Source organism: Platichthys flesus, chromosome 13, assembly GCF_949316205.1.
Source record: "Platichthys flesus chromosome 13, fPlaFle2.1, whole genome shotgun sequence".
NCBI classification, from domain to species: Eukaryota; Metazoa; Chordata; class Actinopteri; order Pleuronectiformes; family Pleuronectidae; genus Platichthys; species Platichthys flesus.
This window is the reverse complement of record NC_084957.1, coordinates 4050746-4069400: the sequence shown is the minus strand read 5'-3', so window position 1 is coordinate 4069400 and position 18655 is coordinate 4050746. Positions and strand designations below refer to the sequence as shown.

Genomic DNA, 18655 nt, shown 5'->3' with positions numbered 1-18655 from the left:
TCCTGTTGATCTTGATCTTTAATGGCCTATGACCATTTTGGAACTAAATATAGCCATACATTTTTAAAGTATGAAGACAAATACTGCAATTGCAGAACATCCAGTACTTCCCCCTCTTTTCTCTTTTTTACAAGTTATTTTGACAGAATTGATCCCGACCGATATGTATACATCAATATAATGTATATACACTCATCTGTATAAGGGGTTTAATTGGATAGGTATCAACAAGATAACTTTAAGTTTACAGAAAAGATTTTTATTTTTTTAAACACATACTCAAAACATTTCTTAAATCTGTAACTTCGAGCTGCCTGTATTTGTTTGTGTTACTGTTTTCTAGAAATTTCTATAAAATTGGATAGGACTCATCAAAGGATGGGGTAAAGTCTGGATTGCTTATAACATCCTTTGATCGTCTTTGATCACAAGGACTCATCAAAGGATGGGGTTTTTATCTGGATCGCTTATGACATCCTTGGATAGTCTCTGATCACACCTTCACAATACGCACTCTAAGCCCTATTTTGTAAAGGAAACGATTCGTCAAAGGAATGCCTATAATCTCTAACTGTAGTGTCCAACAGTGTATGCATATATTTTAAATTATCTAGCAAAGTCTCCAAAGATGAGAACCAGGTCTCAAAAGAGGAATGCAAAGCCTCAGAGGAAGTATTCAGGGTTCACAGTGTCCAACCTGATACTTGAGGCTGTTTCCGCTTCTAAAGAGCGCCACGGCTTGTCCCTGGCAGCCTTGATGAAGGCTCTGCAGGTTGGAGGATACGATGTTGAGAGGAACTACGCCAGGGTCCTCCTCACCGTCAGACGCCTAGTGGCCAGCAAAGAATTGGTTCAGACCAAGGGCACCTCAGGCTCCCTCAAGGTGAACCAAAAGACTCCAAAGACGGGAGTAAAGTCTGCTCGGAGATCCAAATCTCCATTAAGATCCAGATCTTCAAGGAGATCCAGGTCTCCAATGAGATCTATATCTCCAAAGATGAGCGCAAAGTCTCCAATTAGGTCGAGATCTCCATGGAGATCCAAATCTCCAATGAGATCTAAATCTCCAATGAGATCTTCAGTGAGACTTCGGAATTTAAGGTCTCAGCTCAAATCTTCAAGGAGATCAAGATATCCAGTGGGATCCAATTCTCCAAAGAGAAGAGTCATGACTCCAAAGACTAAAGCAATGTCTCCAAGGAGATCCAGGTCTCCAAGGAGATCCGGGACTCCAATGAGATCCAGGTCTCCAATGAGATCCAGGTCTCCAAGAAGATCCAGGAGTCCAATGAGATCGAGGAGTCCAATGAGATTGAGGAGTCCAATGAGATCCAGTTCTCCAACGAGATCCAGTTCTCCAATGAGATCCAGGTCTCCTAGGAGATCCAGGTCTCTTAGGAGATCCAGGACTCCAATGAGATCCAAATCTCCAAAGCAAAGAGTCATGTCTCCAAAGACCAGAGCAAAGTCTCCAAGGAGAACCAAATCTCCAATGAGATCCAGGTCTCCAACGCGATCCAGGTATCCTAGGAGATCCAGGACTCCAATGAGATCCAAATCTCCAAAGCGAAGAGTCATGTTTCCGAAGACTAGAGCAAAGTCTCCAAGGAGAACCAAATCTCCAACAAGATCCAGATCTCCAATGAGATCCAGGTCTCAAAGGACATCCAGGTCTCCAATGAGATTTGAATCTCCAATGAGATCAAGATCTCCAAGGAGATCTAAATCTCCAAAGAAGTCTCCAACGAGGAGAGTAAGACTTCAGAGGGAGTATTCGGGCTACACAGTATCCAACATGATACTGGAGGCTGTTTCCGCTTCCACAGAGCGCCAAGGCCTGTCCCTGCCAGCCTTGAAGAAGGCTCTGCAGGCTGGAGGGTACGATGTTGCGAGGAACAACGCCAGGGTCCTCCTCAACATCAGACGCCTAGTGGCCAACAAAGCTTTGGTTCAGAAAAAGGGCCCCTCAGGTTGCCTCAAGATGAATAAAAAGGCTCCTGCACCTTGAAAGAAGAGAGTGGTGTGTAGGAATGATCTTGCTGGCTGCTGACCATGGACTATGATTGCAGCAGGACAGCCTGATATATAGTATTGAAGTTATCCTTCAAAACTTTAATCTCGACGATGTATTCCTACACATGACGTCTATTGCACATCTGTCCGTCCTGGGAGAGGGATCCCTCACATGCGGCTCTCTCTGAGGTTTCTACGTTTTTTTTCCCTGTTAAAAGGTTTTTTTAGTAGTTTTTCCTTACTTTTGCTCAGGGTTAAAGACAGAGGATGTCACACCACGTTAAAGCCCTATGAGACGAATTGTAATTTGTGAATATGGGCTATACAAATAAAATTTGATTGATTGATTGACAGCTATGTATTGATTTTTGTGAAGATCGGTCAATGTGAACACGTTCCAGGGGTCTCGAAGGGCCTCATTGAGACATTTATAATTATAATAATAATCATTAGAATTTCAATAGGCCCTCCCACTGTCAGTGCTCGGGCCCTAATAATAGACTACATTACAGCATTGGGCAGTATAACATTTGATTGGTGGAGCCAGCCCAACACGAGGTATGGCATTTAAAAGCGATTCAATTCAAATGTAATAGGTAAGGTCAACTATTGTGAAGGTAGAGATGACGACTTTAAAAAGACACAAACACATTTTGAAGCAATTAAATTAAATGCATCCACTCTGCAGGATCAGAAATTTGGATTTAACCTCGTTGGTCACAAATAAAGTTTTTCCTGGCACAGAAACTGAGAAACTGAGGTAGGGTGACGTTTTCAGAGGTCTGTTTTTTCTCAAACGTATGGGTTTAGATGATTTAGATGATGTGACCAACTAACGATATTTAGATTATAATTGTATATTTAATTAGTTTTACGGCTTAATTCATTAGTTTGTTTAACAAGCATTTGTGATTTCAAAACAATGTCAAACTGTGTTCATTCCTTTATTCAAGTATGTATTTAAGCAAGTCATGCGCAACATGGCACCTGGTTTTAAAGAAGCAGGAGGAAGGAGGAACAATAAACTGGAATCAGGAAGCTGAAGCAGGAGTCACAAGGTCAAATGCTATTAGCTGAAGGTCAAACTCTTCAGTGGAGATGATGAGACCAGCAAGCAGCTTTTGAAGGAAGATACAATGTCCCACAGGTAAGTTTGTAGTGAGTGAAGTGATTGAACAGAACCTGAGGACAGAGAGACACAAATAATTTATTTTACAATTAAGTGTGGCCTGCAAATGATTGTATGGAGATTGAAATGGCAGGGTCAATCTACACAAGTAGATAGATAAACTGTACAAATAGACAATTAAGAACAATGGAGTGGAAATATATAGGACTTGGCATCAACCATATACTTACCAAGCCTGACCAGCAGTTGTCGCACTTTGTCAGAACTCTTCATCGCTACATCCATACTGGGCTGTGGCATCAAGGTATAATTGAAACAAGTTGACTATCTGGTAGTTTCATGCTCTGACAACCCGTCAATTTGCGGGAAATCTGCTCAAAGTGACCGATGGACCGATGTAATGATCCCTGGAGTTAACAGCTAGCATAGTGAGAAATGTACATAATATCAATATATGATATTTTTCTTCTCTTAGACATATTCCGACAGTTGAAATAAAGGCAAGATAAGAGACGAAAAGTTGTATTGCGTCTTCTCAGCTTGAGTTATACTCTGTCGTACAAAACCTCAGAGGGCAGCATGGATTTGAATTATCTAAAAACCAACTGTGTGATTTAAAAAAAAAGATACTCTGCACCTAAACAGAATAAGCAGTATCTGCTTTGAACCACTGCTGGTATCAATAGGCAGATGAATAGTTCTTGATATCTTTAGATCCAGAGGCAAGTGATTGAGGTCACAAATCTATAGGCCTGCTCTAGATCTCCAGAGATCTAGGGTTCTTGCTGTTGACATCATTTTGTGTTGTTAGTTTGTGTTGTACGAGCTACAAAACTTTATTTTTAAGATACTTAGAGTCTGTGAATATGAATCTAAATCTCTTATTGGTTTAGTCGTGAGCCCGTTCATGTTGATATCATTTATAATTTCATGGATTTGTGTGATAGACAGGCCTATAATTGAATCCCATAGGACAGCGACACTGTAGAAACTTTACAGGGGTCAGTTTCTCTCCAGTTTGACATTTAAGTAAACTTATGCACGAGTCTGTATTAACTGCGTGACGCCTGCAGGCATCATCCTCCATGGCACGTCAGCTGAGACGACGTGTCGCTGATAGGACGGCAGCCCAAATTTATTCGGTCGCCAACCCCATAATAACAAAAATCAGCCTTCTCTAAAAGTAATCAGTACACACAGTCACCCCCCCCCCCCCCACCACCACCACCACCACCACCACTCAATTTCATCAAATCTGCCGCTTAAGCATCTCAACCCACTGAGCACCCCTACGAGAGCTATAAGGCTTATTATAATTCCCCCCGTTTGAAAGAAAATAAACTAGCATTATAACTCCTGTCCAATTCCTCACTGTCCCTGCTCGGGTAAATCTTCAGGAGAAAAAAACATAACTCACTGAGTGGCATATCATCCATTAAGTCTTGACTGACTGAGGTTAGAGTGGGTGGGGGGTTGCTGGGATGTAACAACCCACAGCTGGCTTTTGCTGCAAAGTGCTATCACACGGGCTGCGGGGGGGGGGGGGGGCTAAATTAAGTGGGTTCTAAGTAATAACTAAGTACGACGGAACGATCCAGCGACAGTAATTATACAACAAGGTGACAAGCAGATATCTGGTGGGAGCAAGAAGCCGCAGTTACCAGATCTCTGGACTGTGTTTATCCGGCGCTCGTGACTCTTCGTCACGTTAACCTCAATCTACAACCGCACTCGTGCTGCTGCTGCAGAGGAGGCTGCACAGTCTGTGACCTTCTCATGGGTTTTTATCTGAGAGAGCAGAGGCATTTATTTTTAATGTGATATCAAACTTAAGCATTGGGTATCATATGTTTGTTTTTTTATTCCGATTCCAGATAAAACAATTAAAAGGGTTTTGGTGCCAGAACAGACTTTATTTTTAAAAAAGAATGACAAAAAGACCAAAGGGGACGGTCCACATTAAGAGTTGCTTTTTCTATTGCTAGGGGGAAACTGAGAACTGAAATTTAACATGTTAACAGATTAAAGTGTACTGAATCTAGATATGAAAATCTCAATAAGTAAACATATTCACATAACTAAATCAGACTCCAACTAAATTAATAAGATAAATTCGGCAATATACTACTAATCCTCATCATGTCTCTACCGACCGCGTCGTTAGGTGCTTCATTAAGTTTGTCGCCTTCCTCCTTTTCCTCCTTTTCCTTCTCAGTCTTAACTGGCAGATGGAAAATAACAACATCTTACCAGCACCAGCACAACAAGCTGGAGCTCCAGGGACCCAGCAGCAGCAGCAGCAGCAGTAGCAGCAGCAGCAGGAGAAAGGTCAAGCCACTCTGCTCCCTTTCGGCTGTATCTCGGACATTTGCTTGATCCTGGTGTCGGAAACCTTCTGTGTGATGTGCAGCCACAGTTTCGACCCATTTCCTCCCAGACGACTCTAGTTGGAAAAGGCGATAACGTCATGTGCAGCCAGAGCCATGTAGAGATTGTGTTGTCACCAGCGTGTAATGTTATCTATGCACCTGTGGTCATAATTAAATCCTGTAAACAGGGACATTATTTTCCGTACGTAGCTCAGGCCCCTGAAGTGAGGAGCTCAGCCTTTTGATCCAGTCTGGTAGGAACAGCAGTGTAGGATTTCCGTGCACAGCCTTCGTGGGTAAAGACCGCTGCCATTAATCATTAGGAAACGTCTGCAGGTATCAGCACATTAATGGATTCTGCCTCCAACTAGTCCAACGTGTTTCCCCGTCAAGTGAACGGGTAACGAGGCCTAAAGCAACATTTGTGTAGTGACTGAAGTGCTTAAGTCCTTCTTCTAGGCTTCCACGTTCCTCTGACATTTAGAGAGATAATGAGTAACAATCCCCCGGTCTTTAAATCCCCCCGTGAATCTTCTGGCATTTAAGTCTATTTTTTTTTTTTCCCTCCTGACTTTAAATATTTGATGAGGGAGGATGATGTTATCCAGAGAGGATATTCCTGGCATTGTGAAGATGGGCTGTGACCACACTGTCATACATCATCCTCTAGTTCCCTCTCATGCAGGTGGGTTCCATACCTTTTGTCATTTGAAAAGAAGCTTCAAAGAATTCAAGTTAAATCCTAAAGCCACACTACGAGGACAGGATGCTGCTGAAGAAGTGAAAAGATCCTGATTAACCCCATCCTGGTCTTCCTCTGACTGATGCATTTGTTGCAGTAATTGCTTAAATCAATTAATGCAATCTATGCCCGCGCATTTACTTTAATGCATATTTTATGAATCATTTTTTTCTTCCCCTGCATGAAAATGTCACTTAGCACTGGGGGGATAAATAATTCTTCGGCTTCTGCCAAAAGTCTGAGCCAGGCCAAAGCAGCTCCTTGGCAACATGGTTAGTCTTTGTACCTGAATATCAAGGACTGAATCAAACCAGAGCAAGTATTTATAATTTCCTTTAACGATAAACTACAAAGTAACCACTTATATATTTTGTTTCCCATGAGACATCTGACATTTAGAATTCACCCAGGTCAGGTCCAGAGCGCCACACGGCTTCGTTCCTCACCAGCCTCTCACAGCTCAGTAGCCGCGGCCGTCAGTGCAGCTGGCTACATATTCGATATGACATCTCCTTCCATCTTCTAATGAATTTTTTATGTCCCTGCCTCTCCCACTCACACGCAGACAGGGCCTGCATCAGCCCTGTTGTGTAAAACTATGCTGCCAGAAATGACAGTGTTGCCTTGGCCCTACTGCCATGGATCGCTCCACTGCAGGTTGTGAGCTTTTTTTTTGTTGCAGCGATGTTGTAACGCACAGTGTCTGCACATTACATGAATTGATTCACAGCCGTTGTGTTGTTAAGATGCAAACTAGTCTGTGGAGGGAAGGTACGTCTACAGTAAATATCCATGTAATGATTTACTTCTGATTAGGACTCGTGCATGGACGTCTGATCTCAGGTCCCATTAAATAGGAGAAGACCCCGTGTGGACCATTAGCTGGATATCTGCTCTGCAGCCTCTTTGGTATAGAGGCACATTTCTTGATTTGACTTAATCCGAAACTGACGGTTGTTGTGCATACCTGACCATGTTATAATTCAGTGAGGTATTGACGAGCTCATTGATTTGTAGAGCCCCTGCAAACCATCACTCAAAGTGGAGTCCTGCAGATCCCACATGCAACAGTGCTGCCTGAGTGGAGGAGGAATATATTCCTCGTCTTATCTACAATCTCCTCTAAACTCCTCTAAGAGCTTTTAATAATTAAGCAGCATTATCAATATGATGCAGAATAGTCCACAACAAACAGGAAAAAGCACAGAATTAAGTGCTGTGAAGCTTTGTAATTCAATTAGACTCAAAACACTTAGTCGATTGATGGAAAAGTAGTTTTCAGTTGTTTTAATGATTAATTGTTAATTGTTCCTTCCTTTTCCCATGAAAGTACACAGCTTCTCTTACATGGAGGTGCACCAGGTTCACTTACAGGTGAACATGATGTGTTTCATCCTCAAACAAAAGGTTGAATCCAACCTGAGCAGAGGAAATATTGTGAACATTTTAAAATGATGAATCTTTAAAACCACATTCCAATTAAAACCTGCAGATACACACTGCTGATCTTTACACTTGCAGATAATTACTATTCCAGTGCAATACAACACAGCATTTACTGCTACTGCTAAAATAAGATATACAAAATATGTTCTGACAGAGTTACCCTTAAGGTTACATTCTGTAAATACCACTCGTTTAAACACAGCAAATACATTTATAAACAGAGGACCCAGGTTGGAAATGACAGGAATTCTCCTTTAACCCTGAGTCTAGCTCTCGACCAGTCCAGTTGTCTTCCTCCCTCCTATTCGATTGCTTCCTCTGATTGGCTCTTACCCCCCCAACCCCTCACCATCCTGAACAGTTGTTGAGAAGAGTTGTCGTTAAACCCATGAACATTGTGTAGAAACCCTGAGTGTTATTAAAACCCTGCATCCTCAACAGCTGGGGGCCGGCCCCTGAGATTTCCCTCAGAAAACCCTGGTGTTCAGCAAGTGGCGAGTCGTCTCTGTTCAAAGGGGGGGGGGGGGGGGGGGGGGTCCTTCACTTTCCCCGAGCGTAGTCATGATGTGCTTTCATTCCTCAACCTGACAGTTCTCCATTGATCATGTGTTAAGCTGGGCTCAAGCCAGAGCCATTGATTATGTGTGTCTGTGTGTGTGTGTGTGTTTCTGTGTGTGTGTGTGTGTGTGTGTGTGTGTGTGTGTGTGTGTGTGTGTGTGTGTGTGTGTGTAGGACTTGCGGAAGTGAAGTGTGCTTCTTGTTGAACATGTGAACATGTGCGTCTGTCCTCATGTCTTTGCTTGTTCTGACCGTACATGAGGAATCCTCTGTTTCCCGCTGACTGAGGGCTCCTCCTCTGCTTGACCGGGTCTGCAGAGAGGCATGCTGGGATATCGTGCTGGGTTAAGTGGCCCAGAATCGAATCACTCTAATATCTGTGGCAGCACTGAATCACGCTCGCTGGCTGGAGAGCGACTCTTAGCCTGTCCTTCAAAAAAAAGAAAAAAGAAAAGGGGGAAGCTGTTCCTTCTATACTGTAATTATCCAACTGGATATGAGCTATTGCACTTATTGGCTGGGGTAAGGCACCGGCTGCCTCCGCTGTCATTGGCTCATTGACGTCCCCTCCGCAGCCTCCCATTGGCTGCCCCGGAGGAGAGTGGGAGGAGAGCTCGCCCCATCCTCTCCCTGTGGCAGAGTGTGTAAATGTAAAGACTCTTTCTCTGCCTATGATCTGAGTGACTCCGGGTTTTGGTGTCTGCCTGCGAGCGCGTGTCAGAGTGTGTGTGTGTGTGTGTGTGGATGTCGGAGGGAGAACAGAGATAAAAGAGAGAGAGAGAAAGGGAGGGAGAGGCGAGCAGCGTTTCTTCTCCCCCCCTCTAGCCTCCCCGTCTCCCTGCTCCCTGTCACTCCATCCTTCCTCCCCTTCTCCTGGACCACCCTCCAGCCCTGCTCCGAGCCGGACCGAGACCCCCCCCATCCCATCCCCCCCTCCTACATCCCACCCAGACCACCCCGGGACCCTTTGACTCTCCTCACTTCTCCGTCCCAGCAACCACAACCTCTGAGCAGGTAAGACTCTGCTTATTTCAGCACATGCCGACTGCTTTAAAAAGTAGTTATTTTCTTACCCTCTCCTCTCCTCCTCTTCTCCTCTCCTCCTCTCCTCTCCTCCTCTCCTCCTCCTCCTCCTCCCCCCCTCACTCTGAAATTGCTGCTCTTGTTTGATCATGTCTTTCCTCTCTCTTGTTTCGCTGCTCTTTGGCCTCTCTGCTTTTCCTGTTTGCATATTTTATAAATCCCCCCCGCAGCACTCCTGACCCTCTCCCTTAAAGATGATATCCGTGAGGTCACTTGTATTTTTACCTCTCCTCTGATATTCTACCCTGATATCAACTTCCTCCTCCCTCCCTCCACAATCTGTTCATCTTCTCTTTGGAATCTCATCCCCTGTGGTGCAAATTCAGACAGAAAGTGAAAGAAGTGTTTTATTTCTAGTTGTGCCAGGGGGCACACGTCCGACACGGACACGGTGTTGTGTTGTGTTTTGCCTGTGGACAAATGCATGCCTAATTGATTGTTTTAGAAAAAGTGTTTACGATTGTTGGTGACAGCTATTTATAGGCTCTGACGTGACAGGCACACGTGCTTCCGCTGTATCTGCTTCCCCGACGCCGGGACAGAACGCAGCCCTGTCCACTGGCTCCAGAACCCATGACACTGCACAAAGTGTAATGACTTCACCAGGCAGCGACTGGCTTGATTGAATCGAGCCATCTTTCCAGCAGGAGAACTTAACATGGCACATAAAGCATTCCTGGCAGTGGAGGAAAAAAGGAAAGAAACTGCTTAGTTCTCCAGCAGAAGTGGATAGTGTGTATGTGTGTTATTGAGTGTGTGTTTGTGTGTGTGTGTGGGTGTGTTCATGCATGCGTGTATGTGTGAGGGAGACAGATACAACTTAAGTGCTTTAGACATCAATACTGCCGGAAAAATCGGAAACATCGGATCTTACAACACAATGTCAACAGCTGAGGGAAATGCTTCTGGAGATGTGGTGTTGTTGTTTTGTTAGAAGAGCAAAGATGGATCAACATCCAAGTTTTTAGTCGCGTATGTTATTATTTGATCGTCTTGTTTATATTAATGGAAGCCACCACAATCCCTTACATTGTGAATTTGAATGATGAATCTTTTGCCACCACATCACATGCGAGATCTCCTTCATTTTGCTAGTGTATATATATTTTTATAGAGTTTATCCTGTTACTTTAATCTTTATAAAAACTGGCATTCCCCAGCAGGTAGTTTGACCTTTCTGTCCGTTAACAACATTTTCATAACTGTGAAAAAAAAGCCTTTTGGGAATTGGAATGGGGGGGATGGTCTTCCTGACAGGGTCACCTCGAGGGAGCACCGCTGTCACTGAAAGGCTTTTATTCTGATAGTTTGTGCTGAAACACTGAATGAAGAAATCCCTGACTTCAGAATTTGACTGTGACCGTTTTGTTCTTTTTTATTTTTATGAGCTTTCAGAACATAAACACGTCCGGGAGGCGGATATTTACGATGCTGCTGCCCTGCGTCACATATCATCACTCAGCTGGGGCCCAGTGGGTTTATTAGGACGCGTAAATTGAGTGTCTTTACTTCTGGAAGAACAAACATGCAGGTGTTTGTCTGCATTGTCCCTTTGGATCCTCGTCTGGCTTTGGGCCAAATAAAGACACAAATTTGCATTCTTATTTAAAAATCTAGAAAAAGCTTGTTGATACATGACATTTAAACTGTAGTAGATTCCAGAGTGGATGGAATGATATTGCTCATTATCGACATAACACAAATTTAAATTAATGTAAAAAACACATTTTGTGAATGAATGGAAGATGCACTGATTCAAATACTTTCTTACTTTGTAGGAGGCTGTTTCACATTAATGCTTAAAAATGTATCCATAGTATATCAAGTACTTCATGTCACAAAACTTAACCCTCCACAGACCAAGTGTATTTATGATAATCAATGTTAAAACCTCCCTGAAACATCCATAGAGCTGTGAAATAAAATAAAATGGCCTAGCTATCTTTCACAACACTGTTACCCCCCACTCCCCCCCTTCCACATTAGCCTGGCAGCTCGGTGTGCAGCTATATTTAATGCACTTACCGCACATCAACTTTCCCAGTGTAAGCTCTCATAAGAATGCATACGTGAAATCCCTTGTAGAATGAGATATTTATGAGCCTTTGTGATGTGTTGTGCACTCGCCTGCCTTCAGAAGCCACTGCTCCCAGCCGGTGTTGAGCTGCAACGCGGCTAATGCAGACAATGAGTGTGTCACAGCCGTTTTTTTTACACTTTCACGTCACATACAATGCCACGGATGTCAGTTAAGGGCTGTAGGTGTTGTGCCGGTGCAGAGAATTGATTTGACCAAGACACACAAACGAGGAGATGAAGTGGCAGCAAATTAATGAAACGTGAGTCGAGAGGGTTTTTGTCTGTTTTTTGCTTCCTAACAATGTCACTGAGAGAAGATGGATTATAGCTGGGGAAGCATTCAACTCACTGGTTGATCATGGGATACTTGCTCATAATTATTCTGGTGAATCGTGAGTAATTAAACACATAAATAAATAAATAGTAAGTTGTCAATGTGTGCCTGGCTCACCCAGTAATCTCCATTTGGAATAACCGCACTATAAAAAGAAGGGACTGCATGTATCCAGTATATTCAGTGAGCCCCACTTCCTTCCCTGTAAAGCCAGTGCTCTGCAAGCAGCTGGTCCCTTTGTGCCTTGGCTTGTTCAAGCCGTTCCGGATCTCCTGCTGGCCCGGCTCAGTCCTGGGCAGGGACTGGCACAGTGTGGAAAAGGCCACTGACACTGACTGGCTGCCGTCTTGGTAGCGGCCGCACACAGACTGAGGGCAAATGGTCACAAACAAAAAGGGCTGTGGAGGAATTGCTGAGTTTGCTCGGTTGGCTGCTTACTTTAGACTTAATATGAGGAACTAACTGTACTCTGGAGTCTCCACACTGTAGCATCATTTTATTATTATTAATTAAATGAATGGAGGATTCATCTCCCCTGTCACATCTTTGTCACGATCATTTAATTGTTGTGATCAGGTTGTGATGCTGCAAAACAAGGAAAATTACAAAGTAGTACTAAAACATATTGAAGAAAGTATGATGATACTATCAAGAATAATCTCTAATTACATTTTATATATATTTATATATAAAATTAATTCAAAAATTCGGATTGTTCTTTGAATGTTGAACCTCATTGTCTTTTTCACTATATTAAGGAGCTTAACTGTTCATTTTACCATTCTATACTGAGGCTGAATTATATATATATATATTGATATATTTTACAAGATTTAATTCATTTATTTATTCTATCTGTCCTTATGTTTTCTATTTCTGCTGGATGTTATTTTAGATTTAATCATCATCATCTAATCCTTCACTATGCTCCTTTCTCGACATTTAGTTCACCCGTCCTCACTCCTCTCATAAAGTCACATCAAAGCTCTGAAAGCCCAGAATCTGTGGGATCTGAAATACACCAGGTTATCCAGTAATGTTCGCCCCTTGGCTTGAAAATGAAAGAATAACCACTTACACAAAATCAGCGTATCTGTTATTCCTTTTTTCTCCACCCACTTAATATCGTGGACATGGTCTGATATTCTTTGAGCCTATGAAATGTAATGATCTGATTGATTCTATGAACCACAGCATATACAGACTGGTCTAGTTTGTGGAACAGAAAGTATGTTAAAGGGGGGTTCACCATCTGGGGCCATGGCTGGTTGAAGACCTCCATGTGTCCCAGGGGTTTTAAGACAAAAGACAAACCCACTTCAGTCACACATACAATCACACATATAAATAAACATCCTGGGGCAGCAGCTTCACAAAATTAAACATAACAACCACAACTCATCTCGAGGTCACTTCAAACACCCACAATTACACACTAGCACCAATGGAGCAGATTATTAATCAGAGAATCCATCAATTAGGCCAGTTGATACAACTTTTTATAACGTTGGTATTTAATTGCATTTTGTTCTGGTCTTTAATCCACCACCATGACCTTTTTTTTGCAGACGCTTCCACCACATCCCTCTGGCTAACGTGTGTTTTACTATCCCGCTGCTTGTGCTTGATGAAACTGCTCGGCTACGTTCCCACTGTCACTGTCCGTTAACTCTGTTCTTTTAGCCTCATGAAGAAGTTATTGCTGGAATGATAAATATACCAATTTGCTTCTGTCGCTTTACCCCCGTGTTTCACTTAACCGGGGAAATAGCGTTTGGCCGGTTGTACACTTGTTCCTGGTCCTCGCTTGCACTCTTTAAAAAGCTGATGGTTGCTTGGATAGGTGTGAGGCAATTTCCCCCTGTGACGTAATGGTTCATTCAATCTTCTCCAGGGTTTTTATTTGGACCCCACAGACAGTTAGAGGCCTCATTATTCAGTGGATTGGTCCAAACTGTGGCATCAGATCCTCAGTTGTCCAGGCAGCGCACTCTTGATGAAGTTCCCCAGGATGTTGATGTTATTCTGTCTGGGCTGCGCTTGTATCACCTGCTCAGGCTTTTGATAGGCTGCTCAGACACTGCTGGTTTTGGGTCGACACCACTGCAAACATGTTAACCTCTAAACCTCCCATAACTATAGCCACGCCTCCATATCATCATCTTCAAGTCAGTGACTGCATCTATGTTTGCGATAGGCTGTTTAGCCACTGTACATGTGTGCATGGGCAGCTAGATGCAGGAATTGAACTCGTGGTTGTTGAAAACTGTACACGCGATGCACTGGACATTCCTGCATTCACTCATTTGATTGGTGGGCAGCGTTCTGTCACTGAGCTGGGCTGTAAACATAAAAAACAATCCACCCCGAGTCATAATTCCTATCAGAATGCGATGGTCGGGGGGTTGGGCGGGTGGTGTTTGGGGTGGTGAGGCATTTGACAGAGGCTGAAATTGAACATGGCAGCTTTTTTGAGAAGTTGAAGCTATTTGAGAGAATTATGATCTGTGAGAACTGAGGGCCCCCCCCCCCTTTTTTTGATGGTCTCTGTGCAAAGCCATTGGCTGATGTCATTTCAGCTGGTGAAGGGTTTCAAGATCAATCAGAGGGGCTGAAGTCTTGGGGGGGCGGGGGGCTGAGCATTAATAAGGGAAAGGTGGAGCAGGAGCAGAGCGTAGGCCTTCCCTGCTGCTTTCCTAGCATCTCTCTGGGGGGTCAAGGGTGGTCATAAATAGGCCCCTGTGCCGGTGCTATTTTTACACCTGCTAATACGGGGGGGTTTGGTGAACCAGTTCCGGAGGTGGAGTGATGAGAACACGTTATTGTTGGCTTTGAATTAAGAGAGCTGCAGTGATCAAAGGACCATGCACATACCCGTGGAGGAGCCGCTGTGGCAGAATTAGCCTTCTGTTGTTATTTTTTTATTAGACTAGAGCTTTAATGTGCTCATTTTGTGATTCCGGCTGAGGTCCCATCTGACACGTGTTGAAGCCCCGCGTTGTATCGGGTCCTTTTTCAGATTGTGATGGTGTTTTGGATTAAGATTAAACCAGAGGTCAAAAGTTCAACGACGTGTTGACAGAATGATTCTGCGTTGAAATGCTTCCACGTTGTTTGGCTGCTAATACGTATTAGATCTTTATATTATAAAGACTGTTTACTTGTTTGTGCTCAAGGAAACAGACTGATATTAACTGAGCTGTTTGATGTAGTACAGGGGATAGAAAGGTTATTAAGAGTTCAGGTGATCCGGATTGACCACTGATAAAACGATCAGTATACAACCCACGAGATGAACTTATCTTTACTGAGTTTCACCTTCAAACCAGTTGTTTTGTTTAATGCTCAGAACCAGTGTTTATATTTGTTACCGAGCGAGGATCTTTATTTTAGAATCTTGTCAAGTTATAAATTTACACTATCCCTGTAAAGCAGAGTGTGATGGAGAATCATTATTTGCACCATATTTGGGTCTCGAACATGTGATTTAATTAATTATTTAGAGGTTTTTCTTTAGTTAATCCTGCACCCACCCACTGAGTCGGATTTTTCAACCACTCCCACTTTTCCCTGCAGAGATTCCATCCTGTCGGACATATTGTCCCGCAGGCAATTTTTTTTTTACATGTGTCCACATCCTCCAAATCCTCCCTTATATTTCCTCATTCATATTTCCATTATCTGCCATTGGTTTGTGGTCTTAATGGTCTGAAGCAAAATGATGAATGGGAGAATTTTTGGCAACGAAATGTTGGCACGCTTTTAGTAAAGCACTTGTGAATTTTCTCTCTGCCTAGATGAACGTTTCCTCCTCCTGCAACACAGCAACTCCTCTTCTGTTTCCATAGCTGCTCATAGCTGCTCATAGCTGCTCAGGGAGAGGTGGTGGTCCAGTGGCAGAAACTTGGACTATGGGCAGAGGAGGTCTCTGGTTCTTCTCTGGTTCGTCTCTGGTTCAACTCCACGGAGAGACAACAAAAGATGAACCTGGATTGATCTGTCCAAAAATCCAAGAGTCTCCCTACCCTGTCTAGTGCCCCTGAGCAAGGCACCTTGCTCCCCCAACATCTGCTCCCCGAGCGCCGTACATGGTCGCTCACTGCTCTGTGTGTCCTGCACCAGATGGTGCCCTACCTGCATGAGCGTGCCTTTGCATGTCTGTGCATGTGTTTGGGATGAATAAATGGATCTTAATCTTAATTAATTAATCAGTCATAAAAATGGGGTGAAACATAATGATTGACAGCTCAGACTGACTCAGGATTGAACATGCAGGTTTATAAAGGTCAGTGATTGTATCAGGGATATTTTTGTCTTAATTGTTTTGTCCATCTTTACAGTATATGATCTTTGTTTAGTATGTTAGCCAGTAAACGCTAATTAGATCTATAAAGTTTATCAGAGGATGATAACAATTTATTTTGCAAGATCATTATTTGGTCAAAGTATTTGATTTAAACAGATGTGTCCTCCTTGTGTAAGTAGATGAAGAGTCAGGGGAAGCTAACAGGATTTGATTCATAAACACTGTCAAATTCAAAACAACAATTTCAACGCAATCTGGAGCTATTTCAGTTCAAATCATGGTGGAGACAGACAAAGAGTTCTGTCCCCAGAAAAGAATATTAGAGATTAAATACTTGTTTCTCTAACAGAGTAAATCTCAACACACTTACAGAATGGAATAGAGTGTCTGACACATTTAACAGCACAGAGTTCATTCACAAGCTCTTTTTGTGATTAGAAAGTAATTTTGATAAACTATGACTGCACATGAACCATTTGGACAGTTTTATAAACTCACTTATAATAGTTTCAATAGCACTTTCAAACAGACGTGTGAAAGGAGGACATGGTGGTAAGAAACATGTTAAAGGTTTAATCTAAGAACATTCTGCAATTGGAGAGAAGTAATTTTCCTTTTTGTTCATCAAGCCAACAAAAGCATAAACATCTCTGATCTTTGTTGTTCACATTGTGTCACCGCTAGTTGTGTTTGTCACCTGAAACCATCTGTACAAATGTTAGTTCTGTGCAACTGCTCCTTTAACATTACTCCTGCTGAAATGTTTAATATTGTCACACAGACTTCTCAAGGGTTACAATTTATTGAAAAAATCGAATATAATATATAATAATATATATTCTCTGGTCAAGAAAGATGTTCTATATTTATAGTTGTAGAAATCAAGCAGCTAATGAACATCAATGCTTAAAAATTAGATGTTTAAAAAAAACTCAATCAAGACGTTTCACCGTGAATGTGAGCGGTAACTTTTTATTTTTGATTCATGTCCCATGAACTTACGTGGAGGGGTTTATGACCTATACTGAAGCCATTACACTTTTGCGTCACCTCTTGGGTGCAGTGCCGTCGTCCATCTTTATATTTAGTCTAAGTACTCACAGGTAGTAAGTACACAGACAGTCCACAGAAAGGGCAAAACAATGGGATTATGACAGTAGCAAATAATCTGAGAAGTGACAGGGGGAGCAGGGTGTAGGTGGGGAACAGATGTGTTGGTGGGGGGGGATGTTGAAATGAGCTGGTGGATACTGAGACAGAAGGAAAGTCCTGGGACATGTGTTGGGCGGGTGGAGGCTGAGGAGAGGGAACATGCAGGTTAGGATGAGGAAACAAACGAGCCCAGAGACAAATCATGACCTGTTCATACTAAACAATCCCACTGACAGCCGGGTCTCACGTTGTGCAGTGGGTCACTGAGGACAGTGGTTTTTACAAAACAACACATTTGTTCACACTGAGCGTGGAAACATCAGAAAGGAATCGTGGAACTCTGAGGTGGTTTCTTTCAATGTGAGGATTCACATGAAATAAAACTCATTGTGTCCTCTTTAGTGTTAAAAAAAAAAAAAAAAACATTTCTGCAGCTTACAGTCGAAATGCACGTCAGGTGATGTCAGGAGAAAGTGTAACGGATATTGTGCAGCTCATCTCTCAGCCTGGACTCTTGGCACTCACCACTGCCTCTCAGCGGTTTCCCTTGATTAAAAAGCACCCAGGAGTTTGTAAGCTCGTGGTAGGTGCGAGCGCACACCCCGGCAGCTTAACACACTGATTATTCAAGCCTCTTAGGCTAAGCCACGGCGCCCGAATGATGAACGTCAACTCCTCTCTCTCTCTCTCCCTCACACGGCCTCGGTTTCTCCCACTCTTTATTCTTCATTTGAAAGAGTGGAAAGCCAGTGACAGCTTGCAAACCTGTTGTCTGGGAAGCGGAGGGGATCAGAGACACAGTGATTCATACACCGCTTTATTTAGACATAATCCAGCCAGCATAGGGTCCTCGCTCGCAACGCTCACTAGGGAACTGGTGAGAAGTAGCCGGGGTGTTGTCCTTCACTGTGGTTCATGGCAAAAGTTCCTCCAACCAGGTTTAATGCTTCAGTGGTTACATTTTCATCCTTCTTGGAAAGAGGAGAGCAGAGATATGCAACGCCACCAGTATTACAAAAACAGCAAATTTCTGTATTGTTAGCATTTTGTACGAAATCTGGTGTCAATCGGGCTCCTCAGGCTCGAGTTAACACGTCAACAAAATGCTGAACGCTAACTGGTGTAGCTTAAATTTCACGTGAAGGATTCTGACACCCAGAGCTGCAGCTTGTAGGGTTGGTTTGCACCTTGTTGTCTAGTAAACCTAGAGAAGAAGAGGGAAGGGAGGAGCAGGATAAACCTGGTGGTGGGGGGAACGTTGATGGAGAGTTTGGAAATAAGGACTGTAACTGTTATTTGGTGTGAAATTGCTGTAGTTGGGTAAGGTTGGATTTATTATGTGTTTTTTATCATGTAAGGTTATTTACTTGTTTATATTTGTATATTTCAATTAAGTATACTATATCCACGAAACACTGGTATCGGAAGGAAACCTATCGACACC

General features: G+C 43.0%; 2 protein-coding genes across 3 annotated transcripts in view; both read left to right on the top strand.

The window, feature by feature from the left end:
• Positions 1–628: 628 nt before the first annotated feature.
• LOC133966992 (histone H1.1-like) lies at positions 629–2008 on the top strand. Its single transcript, XM_062402140.1, has 4 exons — positions 629–883; positions 998–1209; positions 1354–1503; positions 1540–2008. Exons 1-4 carry the CDS (start codon positions 629–631, stop codon positions 2006–2008), a joined length of 1086 nt encoding a protein of 361 aa, XP_062258124.1.
• Positions 2009–8963: 6955 nt separating this feature from the next.
• The window catches only part of pcbp3 (poly(rC) binding protein 3), a 53295-nt gene continuing 43603 nt past the window's right edge, over positions 8964–18655 (top strand). For both annotated transcript variants that reach the window (XM_062403376.1, XM_062403375.1), the window contains exon 1: positions 8964–9271. The gene's annotated coding sequence lies outside the window, so the exon portion shown is untranslated. The remainder of the gene's footprint in view (positions 9272–18655) is intronic.

Excerpts from the sequence above, each read along its gene's own strand:
- LOC133966992 (XM_062402140.1), top strand. The coding sequence starts at position 629 with ATGAGAACCAGGTCTCAAAAGAGGAATGCAAAGCCTCAGAGGAAGTAT. Across the intron at positions 884-997 it reads GCACCTCAGGCTCCCTCAAG|ATGAGCGCAAAGTCTCCAAT; the intron begins GTGAACCAAAAG and ends ATATCTCCAAAG. Across the intron at positions 1,504-1,539 it reads AAATCTCCAATGAGATCCAG|GACTCCAATGAGATCCAAAT; the intron begins GTCTCCAACGCG and ends TAGGAGATCCAG.